Source organism: Carassius auratus, unplaced genomic scaffold (genome assembly GCF_003368295.1).
Source record: "Carassius auratus strain Wakin unplaced genomic scaffold, ASM336829v1 scaf_tig00028956, whole genome shotgun sequence".
In the NCBI taxonomy this organism is placed as follows: Eukaryota; Metazoa; Chordata; class Actinopteri; order Cypriniformes; family Cyprinidae; genus Carassius; species Carassius auratus.
This window is the reverse complement of record NW_020525728.1, coordinates 2,137-28,176: the sequence shown is the minus strand read 5'-3', so window position 1 is coordinate 28,176 and position 26,040 is coordinate 2,137. Positions and strand designations below refer to the sequence as shown.

At 36.0% G+C, this 26,040-nt stretch overlaps 2 protein-coding genes across 9 annotated transcripts; one reads left to right on the top strand and one right to left on the bottom strand.

The window, feature by feature from the left end:
- The first annotated feature begins 1,301 nt into the window (after positions 1 to 1,301).
- On the top strand, positions 1,302 to 4,864 carry LOC113079671 (T-cell surface glycoprotein CD8 alpha chain). Its single transcript, XM_026251923.1, has 6 exons — positions 1,302 to 1,405; positions 2,086 to 2,394; positions 2,872 to 2,958; positions 3,126 to 3,227; positions 3,902 to 3,941; positions 4,043 to 4,864. The coding sequence occupies exons 1-6, from the start codon at positions 1,333 to 1,335 to the stop codon at positions 4,086 to 4,088; spliced, it is 657 nt and encodes a 218-aa protein (XP_026107708.1). The 5' UTR covers positions 1,302 to 1,332; the 3' UTR covers positions 4,089 to 4,864.
- Positions 4,865 to 5,507: 643 nt separating this feature from the next.
- On the bottom strand, positions 5,508 to 23,472 carry LOC113079670 (calpastatin-like). Of its 8 annotated transcripts, none has more exons than XM_026251916.1 (31): positions 23,322 to 23,472; positions 19,263 to 19,325; positions 18,141 to 18,278; positions 17,598 to 17,717; positions 17,120 to 17,224; positions 16,681 to 16,725; positions 16,491 to 16,586; positions 16,274 to 16,354; positions 15,697 to 15,747; positions 13,237 to 13,320; positions 12,774 to 12,848; positions 11,599 to 11,712; positions 11,358 to 11,465; positions 11,147 to 11,263; positions 10,868 to 10,966; positions 10,703 to 10,753; positions 10,522 to 10,572; positions 10,264 to 10,338; positions 10,079 to 10,141; positions 9,815 to 9,901; positions 9,578 to 9,694; positions 9,355 to 9,468; positions 8,902 to 9,006; positions 8,708 to 8,812; positions 8,235 to 8,327; positions 8,083 to 8,124; positions 7,838 to 7,963; positions 7,665 to 7,748; positions 7,445 to 7,477; positions 6,965 to 7,105; positions 5,508 to 6,671 (listed from the first exon to the last, which is right to left on the bottom strand). In XM_026251916.1, exons 1-30 carry the CDS (start codon positions 23,322 to 23,324, stop codon positions 7,007 to 7,009), a joined length of 2,544 nt encoding a protein of 847 aa, XP_026107701.1. In that variant the 5' UTR covers positions 23,325 to 23,472; the 3' UTR covers positions 5,508 to 6,671; positions 6,965 to 7,006. The 8 variants fall into 8 exon arrangements, with proteins under 8 accessions (XP_026107701.1, XP_026107702.1, XP_026107700.1 ...); XM_026251917.1 differs by having other exon boundaries at positions 6,996 to 7,105; XM_026251915.1 differs by having other exon boundaries at positions 7,000 to 7,105.
- Positions 23,473 to 26,040: the final 2,568 nt, after the last annotated feature.

Sequence of the window (26,040 nt, the reverse complement as noted above, 5' to 3'; positions counted from 1 at the left end):
TGCGACATAGACTGTAGAGGAGAGGTGGCGCTGTTGCAGGTGATGTAACTGTGTGGGAAACATCATTCTCACCCATTCTAACATTATTTGGAGACTCGCTGAACGCCTACATAACAAAGCTGGTCTGAAGCTTTCTTACAAAGCGGTGAACATATTTCCACTCTTCTTGAGAAACATAATATTGTGATCCTGTCATGACGTCACGGTTATACTGCAGACCTTTTGAGTATTATTTGAGATCATAACATGGCACAAACACACTTTAAAAGCAGAACATTTCACAAAATTAAGGCTTTAAATCACATACAGTCTCAAACGAAGACTGGCTCATCAAAGTGAGGTTAATTTCATAAATTAAGCATCTTTCCTTCAGCATTTCGTAAGGCGTGTTTGAGTGAATGAGAATGAAAGAAACAAAAAAAGTATTTGAAAGTGCGTGAGAATGTTCACTCTTCATGTCTACTTTTGCAAATACATCATAAAAACGTGAAAGAACAAATCGCGTGGACGCCTTAAACAGAAACATTCCGTGCACATATGTAATAGCCTTTGTGCGCCCTAACGTCACATTTTCAAAGATGACTGAACGTTACAGGGCCAAAGTCACCCACCGAAGCTACATGCAGAGCCCCACTCAGAGCGCGTCACATGCGGTTTGACGCGCGAACAAAGAGCTGCGCGCGCCTGTGCATGGGCTCGTGCTGCGCTGCTGGTGCATGCAGACCCCCTTCAGGTGCACGCATGCTGCACCACTGCACTAACAGGCTAAGACAAGACACTTACTCAACAACAACCACCTGTTTTATAGACCAGATCTTAAAAATGATCCACACTGATACGGATGTTTATCATTTTCTACATATAATAGCCTAATATTCTGACAGAATTCTACCTCATTTTATCTAATTTGATGTTGATAACCTTACTTTATCCTTATTTGACCTATCTATCTATCTATCTATCTATCTATCTATCTATCTATCTATCTATCTATCTATCTATCTATCTATCTATCTATCTATCTATCTATCTATCTATCTATCTATCTTTTGATGCTCTTTGTCCATCATGCAGTCATTAAATTTTCTTTATTCAAGTTAAATTATTATTATTATTTTTTTGGACCATTTGTTTTTTATTTTTTCTATATTTTATAAAACATGTTTATGTATTAAGGTAGCAAAAAGTGTACATTTCAACATTTCATTTCTTAAATACAAATTCTGAGTTGAAAACCATGAAAATGAAAGTCGGGGTTTGGGAGGGGCTGATGGGGAGAATTTTTTTTTTTCATCCTTTTAGTTGTTTTGTTCCTGGTGTTATAAGAACTAAATGTCTGCACTGAGAATTGAAAACATGAATCAAATATGCATTGGATTTTGTGTGATTTTGTCCCTCTTCAGTGGTAAGTTAAACATTTTCTTGTATATAACATATTGCAATTAGATTATAGGAAATGGTTTAGGTGTGAAAGTGTACGAGATTGACAGATCGCTTGCGATCATTTGAATAGAGTAAATCAAATACAAGTCAAATAATGACTCAAATTTAGCCTAGAAGTTAATAAGTGTACTTTATTTTATATACAGAAAATATACAGTCATTTTATTGTGGGCTTTATATCTGTAACATAATACTTTTTTTAAATTCAACTTTAGCCTTTTTTTCATAGAAATGGAAAGTAAATTATGATACAGTACAGAAATTATGATATATATATATATATATATATATATATATATATATATATATATATATATATATATATATATATATATATATATATATGTTTTTTTTTTTTATTTAAGCTTGATTTAACCAGAAAAGTCCCATTGAGATTAAAAACCTCTTTTTCAAGGGAGTCCTGGCCAAGAGGCAATATACGTACATACATACGAAGAGCTAGGTTTCAGTTAATTCTATACTAAAACAATTCTACTTTTGCATCAAGTGCAGAAGAATTAAGTTAAGACTTGTATGACTTTTGAACAACCACAAGAATAAAATAATTGTAGTTTTTTATTGAAATCTGTTCTAGATGAAGTCTTGTTTAATGCAATCTAAAAAAGTTTTCTTTGTCTCTAGGGAACTTTGCAAACATCGCCTACAAAAATGGACAGGAGGTACTAGTCGATTGTGACCCCAAACAGGCCGGCGTCATTACATTCTGGTTTCAAATAAAAACAAGTGGTCCAAAGTATTTGTTCACTGTTAAAGGCGCAGATGTAAAGAGTAATACTGATAAAGAAAAATACATAGTGAAAACAGGTGGTAAGGTTAGTTTGGCCATTCAGAATTTCAATAAAGAGACAGACAGTGGTTTCTACACCTGCGCAGCCATGAACAGCAATCAACTCATGTTTGGAGAGATGACTGAAATTATTGGACAACCAGGTGAGAAAACGTTTTTGTTTTTTAAAAAACATTATGATATGAACTGAATTATTTTGTTTAGTGATCAAATCTGCATTTGTCTGCAGTTTCTCTAAAAGAGTCACATAAAAACTACAGCAAAATTATTTTCTTTATTCAGTTTTTCACATATAACGTACAGTAAAAAAGACATTTCATTGAGAACCAAAATTACAATATTATTTTGTTTTATTAATCATTTAATGTGTATTTGTCTTGAATTAAGTTCTTTTTTTTGTGTCGTTGACAAATTGATTGGTTTTGTTGTGAGTACAGATTTCACAAAAATGAAAAGAAAAACAGTAAGGTTTATGTTTAAAACATACAATGCTTGATTCTCAAATGTATCTTTGTATATTTTTTAAGGTTGTTTATACATTTTCACTGAAAAAAAAAAAAACAAGAATATAGGGAATCATATTTGTGTCCATAATCCTTTTGCTTATATCATTGTTATAGATCCAACATCCTCACCTCCAAACATTGCTCCATTACCATCTACAACAACAACTACGACAAAACCACAGTGTATATGTCCAAAAAAAGGTTTGTTTGACTACATAGCATATATGTATACATCATATACATATATATATATATATATATATATATATATATATATATATATATATATATATATATATATATATAATATGTATGTGTGTGTGTTTGTGTGTGTGTGTGTGTGTGTGTGGACGTGTCTATGTTCACAGTCAAGTCCAGTATCAACTGTGAGATTTGGATATTGTCATCTCTGGCCTCTGGTTGTGTTCTTCTCCTTATTCTGCTGATCATCACAATTTTGTACTGCAACCGTAAGTCACATCCACCTTTAAATCATGCATACTGCAATAGACAAAGGTCATTTTACCCGCACATTTTTTTTCACAATTGATTACAGTTACTCTTATACGATTTCGGTCTTGAATGCAGTGAATTAAATAAAATCCGCAATTATATAGTGTCACAAGAATCACAATTTGTGCAAATTCCATTTGCAATGGGGAGAAACATAGCTGCAAGATGAACCTCTGGCTGTAAAATATTCCATACTACATGATTATTTATTTAGATTCCAACGGACAAACAAACACACTGATTTATAAGAATAAGCTATAGATTACCTACATTTTAAACATTATATTATTGATAGTATGCACATACCTGAGTAGAGAGCACATGTAGGTGGCATTTTGAAAATGTGATCCTGCAAATACTAAACAAATGAAAAAGAGGTCTGGTCATTAACCGAGCCCCGTGGGATGACACTAATTTAAATTTACATTTCCATATAATATATGCATACATGTTAATCACCTATATGCATATATTTGCAATTTACTCTTATGTTCATAGAATCTGCTTTGATTACTTTTGGATTTATAAAGAATTTGGAAATCTTAAATTTCCATTAAAACAATGCGTCACTGGTGTATATATAATATACATTTTTGTAAAAGAAATTGTAAAATGTTTTATTCCTCTCCAGGTTTAAGAACAAGACGATGTCCCCACCATTACAAAAGACAGTAAGTCTCGCAAGTTTTTTTTTTTTTTTTTTGCACACTGACACAAAGTGTCATTAATGCAGTACATTTTCTGTTCAACAATCCCAATTTCTTATTTTCAGACCCAGACCTGCTGGCCATGCAAAACTGCCCAACAACCACTTCTAGCTCCAGTAAAGTCACAGGAAAGTCCAATACTGGTTCAAGATCTCAATTTCTTCTCAATAAGCAAATTTAAAAGCAGTTTCTTTCTTCATTATTATGAAAATGTTTAAGACATCTCTATTTCTTTTCCAGTGAGTTTAGACAATTTTTATAATCATTATCTCTTTGTATCTGTTAGGGTTTCATTTAATACTATGACATACATCAGACTGTTTTATTTTTATTTTTTTATCTTAATCTGTTCCTACTTAAATATTTTGTGTTTGCTTCAATGTAGGCTTATTAAAAATGATGTCAAAAATGATCACAAAAGCATTTTAAGCTTTAAATTACATCATGTTCAATGTCACGTTGCATAATTGTAATCTGTTTAAAAGGGAAATCTGCCATCTGCTGGCCGTCAGTGATATGAAGAACCTCAGATCATTCTCTGTGCTGTACATTGTGCTCAGATATAATCATCACAGAACAACATTCCTGTTGCTGTCTATTTCTACATTCAATTGTAACTAAAGTTCAGATGCAAATAAACAAAACATGAAGTGTTCATACCATACACCCATATCAGTGATGTAAGGAATTAAGGTCTTGAATATTTATCTCTTACATTTTGATTTGTAAATGACGCAAAGTTGGTTTGTGGCAGAGCACCACCATGTGGCCAATAGGAGCAATAATGAATTGTGTATGCTGTATGATTCTCAGAGGTTTGTAAACGCAAAGTGCTCAAACAATGCAGACTGTCTGTCAATTCAATAAATATGAACATATACTGTACAGCCACAGTGTTTCAGCGGACAAAATGTTACTATTTTTACTTTATTTGCTTAGTGAACAAATTTAACGACAAAACTTTTTTTTCCATTTTTAAGAACAAATAAATGTCCCCACAATTGCATAAAACAGTAACAGTAAAACAGTCTTGTGCTTCGATCAAATTTAACATGCAGCGCACTTTAGAAGATTTCTGTTTTTGTAAGATAATGAAAATCATTGAACAACAGTTTCTGTTCAACAATCTCAATTTCTCGTTTTCAGACCACAAACTAGACCTGCTGACCATGCTTAACGGCTCGGCACCCCATTATAGCTCCAGCAAGACACATGAAGGTCCAGTTCTGGTTAAAGATTTCATCAAGTTCTCAATAAAAAAATCAGTTTTATAGAATCTCTATTCTAAAGAGCCTTGAAAACATTTGATTTTACATAATTTCATTGATCTCTCTTCTTTGCATTTTCTTTGTAACCAAAACATTGAGAGTAATACGACAAATCAGAATAATATTCTATTGCTCCTGCTGAAATACTTTAATTTTCATAGCTTGATCTCACAATAAATACTGTAAAAATGGATTAATCCGTCCGAATGGTCTGAATTTACGTTCTCTGTAAACACACAACCACAAAATAATATACCTGAGCCCCTATCATCAGTACACCTTTATTTGAATAAAGATTTGAAGAACAGAACATTCCAAACTAACAAAAAAAAAGTTGTTTTATATTTGAAGTAGCGATCCCTTTTTTAAAATACCAACCTGTAACAATGACTTATACACAACATCTTAGAATGCTATAGGATCTGAATCTGTTCAACATTTCATGACACAGTTGGGTTTAAAGATCATTTCTCGGTTTCTATCATCAGCTATGAAAGCTATTAGAAGATTTTAAAGCATCGAACAGTGAGAACTGATGTTAAGCAAAACGGCAACGTTGTGGTTCCCCTTAAACACAATTGAGTTAAAGTGAAAGTGAAAGATTCTGACTTTGTCCACCACATATAATGTAACACCTGTCGACTTACTAGTGGTTCTGACAATACATTTAAAACCTTGAGCTTAAGCTACACAAATTCCCAATTCACCTCCAAAATCAAGTGGAAAACATTTTAAGAGTGCAACATGTGCAACACAAGTTGTTCGATTATTATTTCCCAAGGCTTTTGTGATAAATGGGGCACATGGGGCGTTTAGTGTTTGCAATATTATTTTACAGTTATTTTCGAAAGCATCCTTGCAAGTGCACTTCAGGAAACAAACTACAAAGAAAAACACCTCCCATATAAACCTTTTCTGACTAAAATCATTATACAGACATTCAATAGTCAAAAAGACATCATCACAGTCATCTGCTGCAACGATGGAAATGATTAATTCATAACCTACGGCATCTCTGTACACTAGTGTCTCAATAGATCCTCAAAAAGCAATAGACAGTCATCATAAAAAAAATGTAAAAAAATTGTATATGGCATGATTTTGTTTTTACTGAGAGAAAAACGACATCACAACGCAACTCCAAAATAGATGACTGAAAAAGCAGAACAATACATGCTTGATGTAAACATCCTTTCCATATATACATGTTCTGTAATTCACAATGAGATAAAAGATTGTTATATTAATTGTTGCTTTGCTTTAGGAGAAAAGAAGGGGGGGGGGCTCTGAAAATACATGTTTAAGTGTCTCTGTGCAGTTATAATTTTTTAAGTTTGGTTCCATGTACACCATAAAATATATTCATTGACTGAGCAGCTCCCTTTAATGGTTTCTTGTGTTAGGGATGAGACGACACACCATAAATCTGAAAAACAAATATATGTATAAACATATTATATACACACACACACACACACACACACACAACTACGGATGGTTCAAAAGTCGGGAGTCAGTAATCTTTCTTAAAATGTTTTTGAAAAACTCCAAAACAGAGTTAAAACAATAATATTGTGAAATATTACTACAATTTAAAATACCTGGATTCTATTTTAATAAATTAGAAAATGTCTTTTTTCAACTTTCTGTTGTTTGTAATGTTGTAAATTAATTTCTTTCTATGTTTCAAAAAATATATAAATAAAAAATCTTACTGACCCCAAATCTTTACATGGTAGTATAAACATACTGACGTGTGATCTATCTTTTTCCGCCCTTTGTGGAAGATGAAGGCACCACATCTGAGCTCATTTTACCGGGCTGCTTCTCTGTGACTGATGGATCTTCTACTGACTGTTTCTGGGACACAAAATCAGAATATTAAGTATGCAAACCAAGTATACAATAATTTCATGCAAGCACGTGGTGGAGAAATAGGAAAGTTGCTTTGTGGCAGAGCACCACCTTGTGGACACTAGGAGTAATAATGAATTCAGTATGCTGTAAATGCAAAAAGTTTAAGTAACAGACCAGCCACAGTGCAGATTTCCAGTAAATATGAACATTCACAGCCATGTGTTTGTGGGTCAGCCAATGGAAAAGTGACTGAATGGGATTTTTCATCCATGCTTCCATTAATGAGCCAAAGCTACAGCATTAGAACCAAATTCATGCATTTCATTTCTAAATACAACCTACCTTCGGTTTAGACTTTGGTTTTGCACCCTTTCCCTGTAATCAAGATAAAGACCCCAGAAATAAACTGGTTTGAACCAGTATGAAGGGTCTGGGGGGAAACCTACTGCTCTTGCAGAATCGGCATGCACAGTTTTATCCCACTATTTATCCCTTGCCTTTTTTATTAAAATGTAAGACTTCAAAAGAATAACAAATGTGAAATTCAAATGTGTTTTTTTACCTTTGGTTTGCTGTCTTTGGCTTTGGGGTCAGTCAGGTTGGGAATCATTTTTTCCGCCAGCTCATCGAAAACTGGACCTGATGCCTGTAAACAGAGATAAATAGAAAATATATAACACAGAATTTGTGTAAAGAATTTAGAGGGATGTTACTTATGCAGGTTTGTCGTGGTACCTTAAATGTTGGCGGCTGTGGTTCAGGGGTGAAGTGTTTGGCCTCGGGTGCCGAGGGCTTCACGGGCGCTACTGCAGAAAAATCACTAGACAGCATGTCAAGGGCTGTGGAGTCATCGATTGATGTCTGAGAAACGGACAGACGGATCAAATGATAGAAATGCAGTTTTTTGTTTACTGAAGTTATGAATACTTCTTATAATGGTACATATACATATGTATTAAATCATCTTTTTCATAAAGTACCGGCTTTGGTTTGACGTCTTTCTGCTTTGCTGCTTCAAATGCCTGCGGTGAAGACCGAAGAATAAGTATCAGATTTTTCACATCTTTAGTGTTAACTGTCTATAAATGAAATCCACTGGAATGTGGAAACATAATGGAGAAAGGAGAGTCACCTTGCGGTCTTCCTCTGTGAAACGATAATCTGGTGGAAGTGTGTCCTCCCTCTCACCTGGTTTATTCATTCTCTCCTCAACTATATTCTTTTCCTGTGGTGGGAAAATAGGTGCTGAGAACTTCAGGATATAGTAGGCATTATTTATCTTGCATCACCATTTTTCACCTTCCCTTTAAACAGAGTTAAACTGATTTTGCTGCTGAACCTTTAAGCAGCATAGGTGCATGTAAAATGAGCATCTTTGCCAAACAAACAATTAGGAAACTTGATTAAAGTGAACTTCAACTGGTTTTTCCTAATACTGGAATACTTTGGAAGGATGTGCAGAGCGGCAGGCACCACACAATGGCAGGAAGCACAAGGTTTGGAGGTTCTTCTCACATATTACTCTTTAATAAGGTTTTTTTTTTCAGCTTAATTTCAATAAATGGTCAAAACATGGTTACTAAGGGTTAGTAAAATGGGTATTACCTTAACAACGTCTTTAGGCGGGACAGGGGCAGGCTCAGGGGCTGCTTTAAAATCTGCTAGAGTGTCTGAGAGGGCATCCAGAGCTGATGAGGTACCTTCTGACAACTTCAACAAACAGTACAAGAGAAAGTCAGTATAGAAGGAGAGTGAGAAAATGCATATTATGTGTAAATCGGGATAAATTAGACATTTACCTGTCTGCCAGCGTGTTGTGGTCCAGAGACGGCAGACTGAACTTTAGATGCAGAAGAAGGAGCGACAAAATCACCTGCAAGAGCATCTAAAGCAGAATCTGAAGGCTAAAGAACAGTGAGAAAAAAATATTAGAGAGGTTAAAATAAACATTGATATTTAGTACTGCATATACAACCATTCAAAAGAGAGGTTTCCAAAAAAAACTTGTTTTCAGAATTTATAAAGTTTATTCAGCACCAAATGAGCACATTAGAATTTTAACACATATTAAAACAGAAAACCTTTTAAATTGCAATAATATTTCACAAAAATAAAATGATAAAAATAATAAAAACTGTAATCTCAACAACCCCAGACGTTAAATCGCATTGCAGTCTTGGACAAACATTAGAGATATTAAATAGATTTGATTTGTGATTATTGGTTCCTATGTGGACGTCCATGAATCTCACCTTAGCGGGAGACTTAGAGGGAGGACAAACGGGGGTCTTGGCAGACGATGCCGCAGAAGGGGATGTAAAATCACCAGACAGAATATCCATAGCTTCATTAGCGTCTAAGGAGGGCTGGGACACAAGACACATCCACCAATCAAATCACAGGATCCAGCAGCAGTGACCAATCATGAAATGCATCCATGCGCCTGTCTTAATGACTATGTGACAGCGTTATCACCTCTTTCTCAGGAGGAGGATATGTCTTGAGCTTTTCCTCTGAGAATCTGTAACCTGGTGGGAGTGTGTCTTCTCTCTCTCCAACACGAACTCCCGTCTTTGATGTCAAATCCTTCTCCTGTTCAAAAAATGTATTTCAATTATTAAAAAAAATTCAAATCACCAAGAAATGTAGCAGTGACACCTATGCCACATTAAAATCAGTAAACTAAAAACATAAGACGTTTAGGATTATTACATGAACGATGTCCCGAGGTTTGAGTTCAGGTTCTTTTTTGGGTGGCTCTGGTTTACCCAGTGTGTCACCCAGAGCACTGAGAGCGTCCTACACATATGAGACAACAAAAATAGAAATAGGATACAAATAGAGAGAGATAAAAATCTGTAGGTTCCAAAAAAAGATATTCTAATACAATAATTACCACTGATATGCTTAGCATGACAAATTTAAGATATTTTTGCGACTTATGTGAATACAATTTTTGTCTTTTATTTACAATACCTCATCTGTCTGTGGTTTTTGCTTAGGGCCAGGAGGGACAATATTAGGAGCACACGAAGAAACCTACGGCACACAAGAATAGAATGGAACGGAATAGAAAAATCCTCTTCTGAGTGAAAACAAATACAGGAAATACTGGACTGAGTGCAATAATAGCACAGATATGAATCGAGCAATAAACCGACCTTAGGTGCAGACTGTGCAGGAGCCACAAAATCACTTGCCAGAGCATCCAGTGCTGATAATTCATCCACTTTAGGCTAAAAGAAGATCAGAAAGACAGAAAGCATCTGAATCTGAGAGACATTAACACAAAATCATCTGCATTATTACAAAGCATTATGGAACACTTGGTTAATCTTTGCAATCTGTTTTAATATATTTCAAAACGTCTCTCGTATCACTCCACAGTCACATTTTTATCCCATAAAAAACTGTCCTACCTTGGGAACATCTTTAGATTTCTCAGGAACCCCAGCAGGTTTTTTTGTTTCCTGATTTGAAAAAGTTATTTTAAAGTTATTCTAAAATAACTACTTTCCACGAGAAACAAAACGAGACATGGAGGCTTAGACAACATTAGACTACAAATGGTTTAAAATAGCAGAGAAACAGCTTTCCTACCTTAGGAGCATCTTTAGCCTTTTCAGGAACAGCTTCAGGCTTCTTCTTTTCCTGATTAAACAAATTAATATTGTTGAACTATCTAAATGTACATTATAAGCATTAGATAATTTAGTATTGCTCTTATGGCATCTCTTTTGAATGGAAATCATTATAAATGATTACCTGTGCAGGAGGAACAGCGGCCTTAACAACAGGTGCTGCCACGGGCTCCGTGAAACCTCCAGAGAGAATGTCCAGAGCATCGTCTGTGTCCAGTGAGGGCTGAGAGAGAGACATCCACCAATCAGAACACAGCATCCAGTGATGGCAGCCAATCACAATACACCATTACCAAAACTCATTTCTGCTCATAAAAGTGAACATTCTCCAGTATTAAATAAGAATTAACACTACTAGAAGTCACTCATTTGAAATGTTTGTGTCTTGTATTCAGTGTCTGACCTCTTTCTCAGGAGGAGGATATTTCATGAGCTCTTCCTCTGAGAATCTGTAACCTGGTGGAAGTGTGTCTTCTCTCTCCCCGACGCGAACACCCTTCTCTGATGTCCATTTCTTCTCCTGCTCAGAAACATGTATATGATTTACAAAAACATAGAAACTATCATCTAATAAAAATAAATAATGGAATAAGAATTATTAACAGAAGTGTTACATCAACAATCTGCTCAGGCTTGAGTTCAGGTGATTTTTTGGGTGGTTCTGGAGCACCCAGTGTATCGCCCAAAGCGCTGAGAGCGTCCAGCGACATGGAGTTGTCCGCCTGGAAGAGGAAGAGGACATTAACATAATTTACATTTATTTATATTTAAAATATAGTAACTGATCTAAAATATAAAATATTTAAAATATGTAATGATATATATATATAAAATTCTTTTTTTTTTTTTACTGACCTGATCTGTCTTTGGTTTAGTGGGTTGTGCAGGGGTTTCAATCCTGGCTTTCTTGTCAGCAGGTGGAGCAGATGATTTGGTTACAGCAGCAGGCTGAGAAGTTTCCATTTGTTTCTGCTCAAGATGAGAGATACATTTTTGGAAGGGGTTAAATAATAATAATTATGATAATTTTTATTTCTCAAAACTCAAAGGAAACGGCACAATAAATATATAAACAGGACAATAGAAAACAAACAAGAAATACCATATACAAAGACAAAACAGAGTAAAGTAGAACTAGCGAATTTACCATTAGATGTTATATGCGATCTTAAACAAGTGAGACTTAAGTCTAGATTTAAAAAGAGATAGAGAGTCAATATTATTGAGTTCTAGATCGGGTAGCGGAGCAGCAAAATGCCCTGCTCCCCATGGTGGAGAGGCGAGACGAGATGGAGTATGGAGTTTTGAAGCAATTGAAGCTTATGGAGGAAGACCAAAAAGAAGAGAATTACAATAATTTATGTGGGAGATAACAAGACTGTAAAGACGAATAGCAGTAGTATGAGGGGTAAGGGAAGGGCGAAGGCAGTTAATGTTATGTAGATGAAAATAGGCAGACCGGGTGATTTTATAAATATGTGACTGAAATGACAGTGTACTGTCTAGGAGGACACCCAAACTCTTAACCTGAGGTGAAGGGACGATTTATCAATTGAAAGACAAATCTATTCATTTTGGATAAAGTTGATTTATTGCCAATTCAGTTTAGTCACTGATTAGTTTGAGAAAATTAGAAGAAAACCAGGATTTAGGATCATTGAGACAGTTAGTGAGAGTGGAAGGAGGGAGATTAGAATTAGGTTTGCCGAAGAGATGGAGTTGGGTGTCATCCGTGTAACAGTGGAAAGATATTGCCAAGAGGATGAAGATAAATGATGAAAATAAGGGGACCCAGGACAGAACCCTGAGGCACACCAGTATTAACAGAAGAATGTTAGGCAATAAAAGATTGGAGGTGGATGAACAAAGTGTGCCCTGAAAGATAAGATTTAAACCAATCCAGAGGGGTGTGAGTGATTACTATATTAAAAAGGATGGTGTGAGAAATTTATCAAAGGCATCACTTAGATCAAGGAGGAAAAGAGTAGTAACACAGTGTAAATAATGTCAGTGTTTTAAAATGCTGTTACCTGAGAGGGTGGAGGGGGAGCAAAGTTGGAGATGCCTGCCTGCCGAACATCGACTGCTCCTACTGTTTCAGTTTTCTGGAAAAACAACAAATAAATATCATACAAAGAAACAAAACTTTGCATTAAGTCGAGACTGTGCATATACAACTAAACAGTCTAAGATGTCTTAAGCGAGGGGTTGCTAAAAAGTGCTAGGGATATGCAGGAAACCATTTTTTATTGGGGTATGCAGAAAATACTTGTTATTAACATTTTGTCAGCTTATTTTTATAATAATTGTAATAACTATAGAACAATATGTACATTTTTATGACATTTTTTATGAGAATAAGTGTGCCTTTATACATGGAATAAAAAAAAGCATAAAATTTGACTGTAAAGAGACCATTATAATTTGGGTCTGTGCATTTTGAAAACCCCTGACTTGAGCAAATAGATAGCAAACTGCTGTCAAGATACTCACCACATCTGTCTTCTTAGGAGCAGCTGGAACTGAAGACACAAACCCAGCTGAGAGGGAGTCCATCGCTTCATCTGTGCTTATAGGCTTTCAGAAAAAAAATCAAACGAACACACATTAAAGATATTAATGACATGGAATTGTGCAACAAATGTGACAAAATCTAATAATGTAATTCTATGAACGACCATTAGAGGGAGCCACACGCTCAATTTTGGAAGATTTTTTTGGGGAACATCATGTGCCCTGGCAGGAAAAGTACAGACACACCCTCTGCATACCAAGAGCCCTACATTAACAACATGCTGCGTTCACACGCTAACTTATAAAACAACCACCAGCTGAATAAGCTTAACTCTCTATGAACGATCAGGGAAAAACAATAGGAAAAGTTGTACAAAATATTGAGAAGATGATCGTAATATTCTGAGAACTGAAGGGTGGGCTATGAGTGTTTACTCAAAACCTGTATGGCATAATGAGTGAAATACAGCACAGGTTAGGTGTGTTTGTGTGTGTGTGTGTGTGTGTGTGTGTTTATTGAGCAACAATGTGCTGAAAGTGAATGAGTGATGATGCATTTGTGTTTGCTTCTGTTTGCTAACCAACACCCTTAACAAGCTAAATATTTGGCACTAATATACAGATAGAAAGAGACATTAATAATAATGATAAGAGATGAGTGAATATCAGCTGTCATATGTCATACATATGTGTGAGAGTACAGGCCTTATTCACTAAACGTGCATATTGTGTGCAAACAAAAACAAAATGTTTTCAAACAGAAATAATGATTAATCAAAGTTCATACTGGTTATTTATTTCATATTGAAAAGTACATATTTTATTTTAAATTCATGTAAAACAGAAATATATCAAATTAGTTAATTAAATATTTTATCAAAAAATTAAAAGAACACCAATAATACAACTACTAATAAAGAAAAATATACAGTTAATTTAAAGTACTAAAAACAACTGACAGACTCTTAGTAAGCGAGGTAAGTGGCCGCTTAGGGGCCAGGAATCAAGGGGGCCCCATCTGATATTGGCTAAATATATTTAGCAAATACTCCAGTGTGCATTTGTATTCTCTAGTCTAAAGCATCAAATATTCACTTACAGCACAAAATGTGGAGTTTTTCTCAAGTGCCAAGTTCTGCAAGCTCACGAATCCTCTCATTATAACAACGTGTAGATACGATGGTAAAAAGGGGATTCGCTGTGCTGTGCAGATTAACAGAACATCATGAGATCGCGATGAACTGAAGTGAATGACAACTTTTAGTGATTACTGAGAGAGCTCTTTTTGCGCAGAGAAGAAAATATCATGTTTCGTGTCATGATTTTATTCGGCTTGATGTTTCAAAATGACTCACTTGTGTGATTTTCCTATGTGCACAGGTGCGAACTGTGCGAACAAATGCACGAATGCAATGACTGGAGATTTCCCCTTAATAATACATTTACATTTTTACATTAAGGCAAACCCTGCCTTAAGTACTCTAGTCTGAAAAAAATAAGCCTAATATGGAATTAGAACCGCATCACGTTGACTTATTATTTACTTAAGTTTTGAAGAGTTTATAGTAAATTATAAACTATGAGAGAGAGAGAGAGAGAGAGAGAGAGAGAGAGCGAGCAAGCAAAATAAGGGTTAGGCATAAAAGAGCACAGTTATTTTCTGTCTTGCGGCCCCCAAATCACAGCAGAAAATATTTTTTTTATTAGGGTATGCAGAAATTATTTGTTATTAACATTTTGTCAGCTTATTTTTATAATAATTGTAATAACTATATACCATTTTTATGTAAAAAAAAATAAAATAATAATAATACTAAAATATTTCCCATATACATATATTTATGATTTCGTCCCCTTGGAATTATAAGGTTCTATCTGCGTTCTGAGTAGTTTTAAGATATTGAGCTTTAAAGTTTTTGTGTTCCATAGACTTCTGTAGATAGAACCTTTTTGTTTTTTCAATAAAAAATCCCAAAATGTACACAACTTAAAATAAAATATCACATAATGTAAATAAATTGTGAATGTGAATAACTCAATTTTGACAAAAATGTCAGATAGAACCTTATAATTCCAAGGGGACGATTTTTTAAAATGAGAATAAGTGAGTCCTTATGCAAGCAATAAAAAATTAAATTAAATTTGAAAAAAAAAAAAAAAAAGTTTTAAGTAATAAGGATACATATTTTTTTAAATTGAATAACCATGTAGCTCTATAGTAAATGTTAACAAACTTTACATGCATTAGATTGATGTGGGATAAGTCAGACAATAACAGTCTGACTGTAACATAAAGGCGTAGAATGCTAATGTGGTGTTGGGAACACTGGAGACTTTAAAAGTGTGTAAACTACAAGAATGTGAGTCACATGATTAGAAAAGGGCTAAAAACAACACACTGAACACACTGACAGTAAAAGGCCTCTGCAACTCGCCTACCTTGGGAACATCTTTAGGCTTCTCAGGAACTCCAGCAGGTGTTTTCTTTTCCTGAATAGACAAATGAACAAACGATTCGACTCAAGCTGATTAAAACAAGTGATTGAAAAACATGCGTGAAACAATACTTTGAATTAGACAGAAACAAACTCTAAAAGACTTTCAGACATCACTAAGCTATAATTAAAAGGCAGGTTTCATGAAGGCGTTATGAAGACAGAAACAAAACAGAAATGTGAGGAGAGAGAAGGAATGAATGTTTGAAAGAACAATTCACCCCCAAAAGACAGCATGGCTACAAAAGACTTGTAAAATAGCACAAAAGCCCTTCTTTAGACCACTTTTGGTGCATTCTGTCCATTTTGAAGCTTAAAAGCCTCAATCTCTTTTAATTGATATTGCAAGGAAAAGAACAATCAACATAGTCTCAAAAAAATCCTCATTTTGTGTTGCATGGGGAAAAAAGCAAATCATCCAGGTTTGAAACAACATACTTTTGGATGAACTATCACTTTGACTACTAATAAAATGAAAGGAACAAAGAAACGGTTCAGAATAGGTATGATCTCCAACTAACCAGGTCTGCTCGTCTGTATCCGGGTGGCAACGTGTCATCTCTCTCACCACAGATAACACCCTTTTCTGCTTTTACATTTGCCTGAGACATGCAATACACTCCATTAGAAAACACACGTGTAGAAAGACACAGGCTTTTAAATAATCAGCATTCACAAACACATGCTATAACAGCTTAAGTTTTACACATCACTCTAATATCTACACTCATGCAGTACCTCTTTGACCTCTGGTCCAGTGAATGCTGGGACTTTAGGAGCCACAGGTTGTGATGATGGTAATGTGCCAGACAGGGCATCAAACGGATCTACATCCTACACACAGGCATAAAAATAATCTCAGTGGGATGTTTTTAACGTACAGAGTATCTGATAATCACACAAAGATAAAGTCAGCATGTAAACTCACCTCCGAACTGACTTTAGCTCCTGGAGGACCCACTTCCACTTGCACCTGCAGCACAAAGCAAATTATTTTTTTATACTTTTTTTAATACTCCATACTGAGATACCAGGACTGCACTACCCTACTTGGTCATTTTTAAATGATCTTAATATTTTGGAAGTTTGAGGGTAGTTTACATGAAATTACCCACAAACATAACTTTTTCCATACTTTGAATAGCATAATTATTTGTTAATATGATGATTTATGAGCTTGTATTAACTGAGTGACTACACAGGGGAAAATATTTGGATACTTAAAGTAATAAGATACACTAGGTGCTTCTTTTCAAGCACGAATGTCTCGTATTTGCACCTTTAGCATGAGAATGGAATGGTAAAATAACAATGCAGATGTAATCTTATTGCACTCCTGATGATCCTCTGTCATTCCATTAAAGTACCTTTTGAGCGCTTGTCTGTTTTTGCACACTGGCCGGGGCTGAGGGCTTCCCGACCGCCGGATCCACCTTAGCAGGTCCCGGTTTGGACGAAGGAACGGTTGTGCTCTATCAGGAGCACACGCACCACATATTCGAGAATTAAGACCAAGTCTAAAAACAATACTGTGCAAACGAGCAGCCAAAGCTAACCCAGAAAGCGAAAGAGTAGAAAGATAAGATAAAGTTTTATCTTTTCAGGAGTGCGATGATGCAGCTCCAAACAAATGTTTGAAAGATAAACGCCATGAGAGGGGTGATCCCAGAATGAGACATTGCCGAGGTGGGACTTTCCATCAAAAGAGAACGATTGAAGTAAAAGCAGGAATAACTGGCAAGCGGAAGATGATATCACAAAAGTGGCATGTCCATGAAAGTCTTGTTTGCAGAGGAAGTTGGACAAGAGAAGCCAAACGCCAATGAATGCTGTGCACTGGTGTACCTGGGCCTTGTCTTTCAGAGGGTCTGTGGCCTTCACTCCTGTCGTCCCAGCAGGTCCCGTCCCAGAGCTCACAGCTGGGTCTTTAGCAGAAGGTGCAGGTGTGGGTTTAGAGACTGTAGCCTGCAATCAGTATGCAGGAGTAAGAACGAAATACAGCGGCTAATCAAGATGCACTTTAAATATGAAGATGAGATGGACAAAACCAAACTAAGATGGCTTGCAAAAGGGGTTTAGTTTTGAAATGGAAGAGGAGAGACTTTAAACCCAAAAAGTCCTGAATGTGTTGAGTGTTAAGACCCAAAAGAACAAATACCAAAAACAACATCTCCATTAGACCGAGAAGTTTGTGCAACAAATGGTCCTACAGAAGTTGTGGAAAAGAAAACAGCCCAAAAGTGTATTGTTAGTGTTCACCAAGAAACCAAGTTAGGAAAGAAAGGCAAAGAGAGTGTTTAAGAAAAAGCACAGTGTGGCCCTGATGAAACCCAGCATGAGTAAGGTGTGATAAGCCTGTAGTCCCATTAAATCCAGCAGACGGTCTACCTGTGGCGTGACTTGAGAAGGTCCTTTCTGAGTGGTGGTGAAGCCTCCACCTCCTGATGCTCCTGAAGGAGCTGCTGGGGTTGCAGGAGTGGTGCCGGGTTTGACAGTCACTGCAGTAGATGGTTGTGTAGGCCCTTTCTATGATGCAGATGTGAAATGGCAATCATTTATCATGTTTAAAGTGTTTCTTGTTGAAAGAAATGCCGTAAGATTCTCAGCACCTGAGCTCAGTTGTGCCAGAATGGCATTAACTATAGTCATACAAAACACTTTCCCTGGGCAGATCTTTATTTGTGTAGGAACAAGAACGTCATTTGTTTTTATCGGATATAGAAACTTGTTAACCAGGGAGTTTTGGGACAAGAGATACAATTAACAAGCACACAAACAGCAGTTACAAGCAAGCATATCAAAAGCTAACAGCTGTAACTAGATTTGAGTAAAGTGAGTCATAGGGCAGACGAAACACAATGTCCTGCCACAACCAAATATCCCAACATGCTCTGTCCAAAGGCAACAGATAACCACCAGAAAAATGAAAAGAGCATTTCTGTTAACTACCAAAAAGTCTCAAAAAGCAACCAACAATGTCTTCTAAGAGTCCATATATATGAAACAGGAAAGTTGAAAGACTTCTATGTCTTTCTTTTTTTTTTGGTGCTGCTTGATAAATCAACCAACAACCACCCATAACACCTTAGTATTGTTGCAAATCAGTGCAAAAGACAGTTTTTTTTTCCAGAAAAAGCTTGTTTTTTCTTCTTTTTCATCCTTTATATCTTTAGGGTTCCCATAACTTTACACCAGTGGTTTTCCATGATGTTCCATGACTACTGGAAAACAGGAACAGCTTTAAACACTTCATGTGAATGGACAGAAGACTTTTCTAACACCTCTTAAAAACACAGTTGCATCCCTCAGAGAACAGACACCTGAATATCTGAATATAGGAAAAAGCAGACGGCTAACAACATCCAGTCGAGACGTGATTGGTCGATAAATTTGTGAAGTGGGCAATAAACCTTTTTGTGGAATATGAGTCTTTCCATCAGAAAAATAAATTAGATAGTGTGAATAAATGGAGTAAATGAGAGAACGACTGAAAAAAATGAGGGGTTTTACCTCATGTTTTGCAGGATTCGCTGTGGAGACCTGAGATGCTGGGGTAGGTGTGACCTGCTGAGACTGCAAAAAACAAAGACAGAAAGAAAAGAGTTGAGTGTTTGGGAAAACATAATGCATTTACATTATTTTGAAAAAACATTATTGCTGCTATCAATAAATAAAAATGCATTAGTTCTGCTCTATGGAGCCCATTTACTTTCCCCCAACCATCTCGCTACATTAAAAACAGACAAAATCATATGCAAATCATGGGTTTAGTGTGAAATTTGAGGTCATGCTGAATCAGAGAGAGGAGAAACCCATGAACACGTGATCCAACACACACACACACATACATATTTGTGAATGATTTTAAATGAGAGCAAAAATGCAAAGTGGATTTCTAATCAGACACATCATTAATAGATACAAATCAATATTTCACTGAAAACTGAAGCAATAACAATCCTATATGACTTACTGTAAGGATAACATTTTTCATTAGCTCTTCCCGGTTCACAAACTGCATTTTAATGGGCTTTTGAATAACTATACAAGACCTTAAACCACCAAACCACCATAATCATGGCAGTCACCATACTTTTCAACCCAGCTGTGCCTTATAAACAGCTGCTTAATCATGAAATTGTGACAGCTCATGGCTCGTCTTTCTATTGGCCTTTACATTTGCTCTATTTTTTTCTACCCAGAAAGTCTGTGAGTGAACACAGCCTCAAGGAGCACCCAACATATAGATTTACTGTTTCAATGTTCCATGAAGTGTTCTAACAAGCTCAGCAGGTTTTAGGTTATGTACTGTATGAGGGTGGATTGTTGATGATGTAATACAAAGAACCAGAGCCAATGACACAGTTAAATACTCAATGGTATTCTTGTGATAAAAGCTCCCCCTTTAAAACCTGAAGTTGTTGGCCAATCAAGTGATTAGCGACAGGACATTTTCTCAATCTAATTCTATTTATAGAGTATTTGCACCCACTGTGAAATCTCATTGGTCCAAAATTGAATTCTATGCAACTCTACATTAAACATCAACTATATCTTTTGATTGTGTCACATTGTCCTACATGACCTACTTGACATAGAAATCATGTCACATGGTTGTCATGGCAGGTCAGAGGAACTTAAAAGAATATTAAAAACATAAGAGATCACTTCTTCTTTTTAAAGACTACTTTGTCCTTATTTTACTTTCTTCATGTTCTTCAATTTATTAGGTGTTATCATTAAGAAAGAAAGAAATACATAACACTGATAACAAAATATGATGACAATAACAACAGTTTTTTTTATTATTTATTCCCAATAAATGTAAATAATATTATTAATATAATAAATTATGATAATAACAAACATCAAGCATTATACAGTCTTGATGTTTTTCAGATTTATGGACAATCATTAAACAATAAACAAAAATAGATCATTATTATACTTAATATTATAATAATTTGAAATATTACTATCATTAGTATATAATGTAGTACTAACATTACTACAATCTTTACTAGAATTATCAATATTATTAGAAATATTAGAATAATCATTTTTTTAGATACTGACAGCCGAGAAAGACAGGAAATGATGATGTGTGATGAGAAATAACCAGATCTCTCAAGATCACACATCAGAGCATGTGTGAAGTCGCTGGGGTATATTTTTAACAATAGCCAAAAATGTTATGGGTCAAAATTATCGATTTTTCTTTTATGCCAAAAATCATTAGGATACTAGGTAAAGATGAGAATATTTTGTAAATTTCCTACCGTTAATATATGAAAACGGATTTTCTCAGTATTTAGATTTTGTTGCACCCGTCAGATTCCAGATTTTCAAATAGTTGTACAGTATCTCGGCCAAATATTGTCCGATCCTAATAAACCAACTCAGCTTTCAGATGATGTATAAATCAAAATTTCGAAAAATTGACACTTAAGACTGGTTTTGTGGTCCAGGGTCATATACAGTATGTGCTAACCAGTCCACTAGGCCGTAACTTCTAAAACTTTTTTAAATGATAAGTAAGGGCTCACAGAATAGTAATTCAGGACGTTTTGATGCTCAAATCCTTGCCATTGTACTGATCTTTGACCGTCAAAGACACTTTGCTACCAAATAATCTGTGCAAGGGCCCTTAGCATACATCAACACTCAGTGTTCTTTCTCTGAGCCACTAAATAAAGATACATGAGCACCAACGATAATAAAAGTGCTGGCTCTGAGCATATGGACAACATTAGAGAAAACTCTTGAAACTTAAGTATTTTATTTATATCTTTTGGAAATACTTGGCTGATACCATAATAACCCAACCCATTTAACAACAATACAACAGAAAAAGGTGGAAGTCCATAATAGAGCTACTGAGAGTACATGAATTGAATGTGCATGGGTGTAGAGCTAAACGTTGCGTGTAAGAAACCACCTAGATACATGCCTTTTTGTCAGGTAAACACTATGCATGCTCAGCAAAAAAACACACACACAAAAAAACAAAGCATTATGGGTAAATTTGTGGGTAAAGACAGGCCATGTACAATTTAAAGGGGCGATATGTATAGAAGTACTGAAATGAATTTGATGCTGACTGCATTCAAAACATTCCACATATCTCAATGTTACTACAACAGAGGATCCTCTAAATAATGAGCAGTTGAAATCATTTTTCTTTTAAATGTTATGATTAAAATAGTCTAAAAATATGACCACATGATTCACACCATCCTAAATGACAAGCTCACATCTTATCTCAATATAACAATGGTCAAAATTCCTGACGGACTATCTAACTATCACTAACTGATCTCTCACACAACATCTGTGCACATTCTGACAACTCCTCCCAGAAATCACAATGTGTTAGCAGGCGTTAGCTAATGTGACAATGGAAATAGCAACACGGGTTGGGTACAAACCACACAGGTCTTCTCCAACCTGTTTTAGCCTCAGTCCCACTGCCCTCATCTAATTCAACTATCCTGAAGCAGCAAGTTTGGTGGAGTCGCACAATAATTCTGTAGACACACCCTATTAACATAACAACTGGTGATTTATAAACAGAAGTAAGCTATGTTAGCATTGATCCTTACACCCCAAGAGCTCAAACTCCCTCCAAAGCACTATTAAACAGGAGAAATCTGTCAGCAGTAACCTCCTTGTTTGATTCTATTCTTTAAAAAAAATCATGATTTATGCACGTCTCCACACAGGCCACCTCAAAAGTACCCTCTGTGGTTACGGAAAGTTAATTCATGTGACGTCTGAAGTTTCACATTCAAATGTTTGTTTAAGACCAGCTATTAGGTAACCATGACGACAACATTTCTGTATTATGACAACTAGGATGAAACGACGATATGATGTTAGCAGTTAGCACTGAGGTTTAAGGATGGAAAGTTTAACTAGCATAATGAGAGGTTCATTAGCGAAGAGATTAGCATGACATAGGGCAGATTGTATTTCAGGACCAACTAGTTAAGTGTCTGCAATCAATTCTGGGACTAGAGAAATGATTTATGCAAATATTATCAATTCTGACTGATAATGACTTAAATGTTGGCTTGTACATTACAAATTCCATCACATTATTATGAGGGAACATCCTGAATTTGAAAAATGACTTCAAGTTGCTACTTGCAAACAATCTTTAAGTATATACAGTACTAAATGGTCAGCAGCAAAGTTTAGGCTAAATGTAATTGTGAATGGTATACTATAGTGTTCTGACATGCAGAATTGCATGCCAGGAAATCAGAAATCATAAACTTAAAACCTTCTAAAGCTAAATCCAATGCAGTCAACAGCAAAAAAAACTGTAAACTTAGTAACCAGCTTTATTAACAATTTCCTGATTAGATGAAGTCTGGTCAGATGAATCAGTAAGAATAAACAGAGGCCTTTTCAGTCTCTCAAACAACAATGAAGCAAGCACAGTTTCGTTCGGGCCAAAAGCACTGTAATCGTTTCCACAAACTGCAGTGCAGTTGGCACAACTTCAGCTATCAGGTACAGCGGCAGGAAACCACAGACAGAAATGCAAGAGCTGCAGATACGTACCATCTGTAACAAAACTGTTCCGTTTCACCTTCCCCTGTAATCCAATCTAAAAGACAGTCACTTCAAAATCCTTTAGGCTGAAATAAACAAAATATATCCCTTATGCACAGACGCATACACTAACAGAAACACACCCAACAGTGAAGCCAGAAGCCTTCAACTCCTCCCACTCCACCACGTTGTCAGCAGATGCCCCTCCCTCCAAGTAGAGAAGTGTTCCGCCCATCTGCAAAGCGAGCCAGGAGAAATGAACACAAGTCTGTTTCCATACTACTATAAGAAAGTTGGAGTTGGGGTGGTGGTTATGGGTTTCAAAGATAGGGCGACTGCAGTGGTTTGAGGGGGTCTGGGCTGGTCTGGACTGATAAGAAGTTGTGCACATTTCTGTAGAGGCTGGTGAAGAAAAAAGTTGCAGTGCAGACAGTACAAACCTCCCAGTTCTTGCCTGTCAGACTGGGTGTGTCTAATACACTCACTGCTCAGGAATCTGAACTGAAAACCTACCATCAGCCCAGAGAGAGATAGAAACAGCATCACATGCCCGTCAGTCCACCACACCCAGAGCATGGATAAAGAACAGAGAGAAAGGGGGACAGAGAGAAAGAGAGAGAAAATGAGTTTATGCACATAAGGTAAAAAGACAGGATGAAAAACAACTGGGTGAGTCATAGGCCCTGCTTTAAACGGAAGCTTGGACTTGCTGCAGAATTGGTGCTAGTGCTTATGTAAGAGGAAGATGGTGTGGTTACGTAGTCTTCATATACACTCCTACTGATAAAACAAAAAGCTTAACGGTTTTGTTTGTTCTGACAGGATGCCATTTTGAATTCAAACCCCCAAACATGGCAAAACCAAGACTACTTCTATGATAGAACAGTGCCCTCTGGTGCAAACATTGGTCAACAAACATCCGAAGTTGATCAATGAGAACACACAAAAAAAGCTTTAACCCTCCCAGATGACTAAAATAAGCAGATGTGTAATAGTTTGATAATGGTTACAATAAAAACAAAACAAAAAGTGTGTGTGCAGTGATGGACAAAAATATTGGCACCCCTGCATTTCTAGTCAGATAATGCACAACTTCTCCCTAGTATTTTAATTACAAATACTTTTGGATTATCTTTTTCTTATTATTATTTGAAAAAACACAAAAAGCCAAATCTGAGACATTCTACTACACAGAACTCGGAAAACGGACTGGACAAAATGATTGGCCCCTTTTCAGAATCTTGAGAAATAATTGTATTTCAAGCACGTGATGCTCCTTTATTTTGTATTTCAAGTCACCTGTAGTAATTCACAGGTGCTGGCAACATAGAAATCACACTTGCAAACAGTTAAAATGGGGAAAGTTGACTTAACCTTTGTGATGAGAGTCTATGTGTGCCGCACTGAGCATGGACAAAAGAAAGAAGACTAAAGAACTGTATGAGGATTTGAGAATAAAAATTGTGGAAAAACATTCTCAAAGCTACAAGTTGATGTCAAAACATCAATACATGAAACGATGAAAGACTGCAACGAAGGATTGTTCAAAGAGTTGATATAGAACCTCAGTCAACTTCCATTCAAATTCAAGCTGACCTGCAGGCACAGGGTACAACATTGACAGCTCGCACTATCCATCGCTATCTGAATGAAAAGGGACACTATAGTATGACTAGGAGACCCAGAAAGACCCTCTGCTGACATACAAACATAAAAAAGGCTGATTGGAGTTTGCCGAAACTTACCAGAATAAGCCAAAATGTCCTGTGGACAGATGAGACTAAGATAGAGTTTTTGGTAAAAAAAAAAAAAAAAAAAAAAAAAAAAACATCATTCTATTGTCTTCAGAAAATGAAATGAGGACTGCAAAGAAAAGAACAAGGTCTCTGCAGTCAGTCATGGTGGAGGTTCACTGATATTTTGGGGTTGTTTTGCAGCCTCAGGCACTGGATATCTTGAATGTGTGCATGGCATTATGAAATCTGAAGACCACTAAAGAATTCTGGGCTGCAAGGTATGGCTCAGTGTGAGAAAGCTGGGTCTCCGTCAGAGGTCACTGGTCTTACAGCAGGACAATGAGCCATAACATATTTCAACAAGCACCCAAAATGATTTAAGACAAAGCACTGGAGGGTTCTGAAGTGGCCAGAAATGAGTCCAGATCTACATCCCAGAGAGCACCTGTGGAGAGATCTCCAAACAGCAGCTGGGAGGAGAAAACCTTCAGATCTCAAAGACCTGGGGAAGTTGGCAAAAGAAGCGTGGTCCAAAATTCCAGTAGAGAGCTGTAAGAAACTTTCCGATGGTTACAGGAAGCGATTGATTTCACTAATTGTTCCAAAGGGTGTCAATAATTTTGTCTAGTCTATTTTTGGAGTTCTGTATAGAGTGTCTCACATTTGTTTTTTTCTCAGTTTTTTTTTTTTTTTTTCAATACAAACAAAAGAAATAAACATGAGAATACCAAAGCATTTGTAATTGCAACAATTTTCTGGGAGAAGTAGTGCAATATTTATCTGACAGGAATGCAGGGGTGTATTAAAAAAACAGGATTTTAAAACATAAAAATGTTTTACTAGCAGCATGTATGTATGTTTATACACATACACATACACACACATACAAACATACATAGATAAACAAGATCTTTCAATAGATATTATAAGACCTTAAAATGGATTTGATGTAATGTCTATTAAATCGTATTATATTATATTATATAACCCAA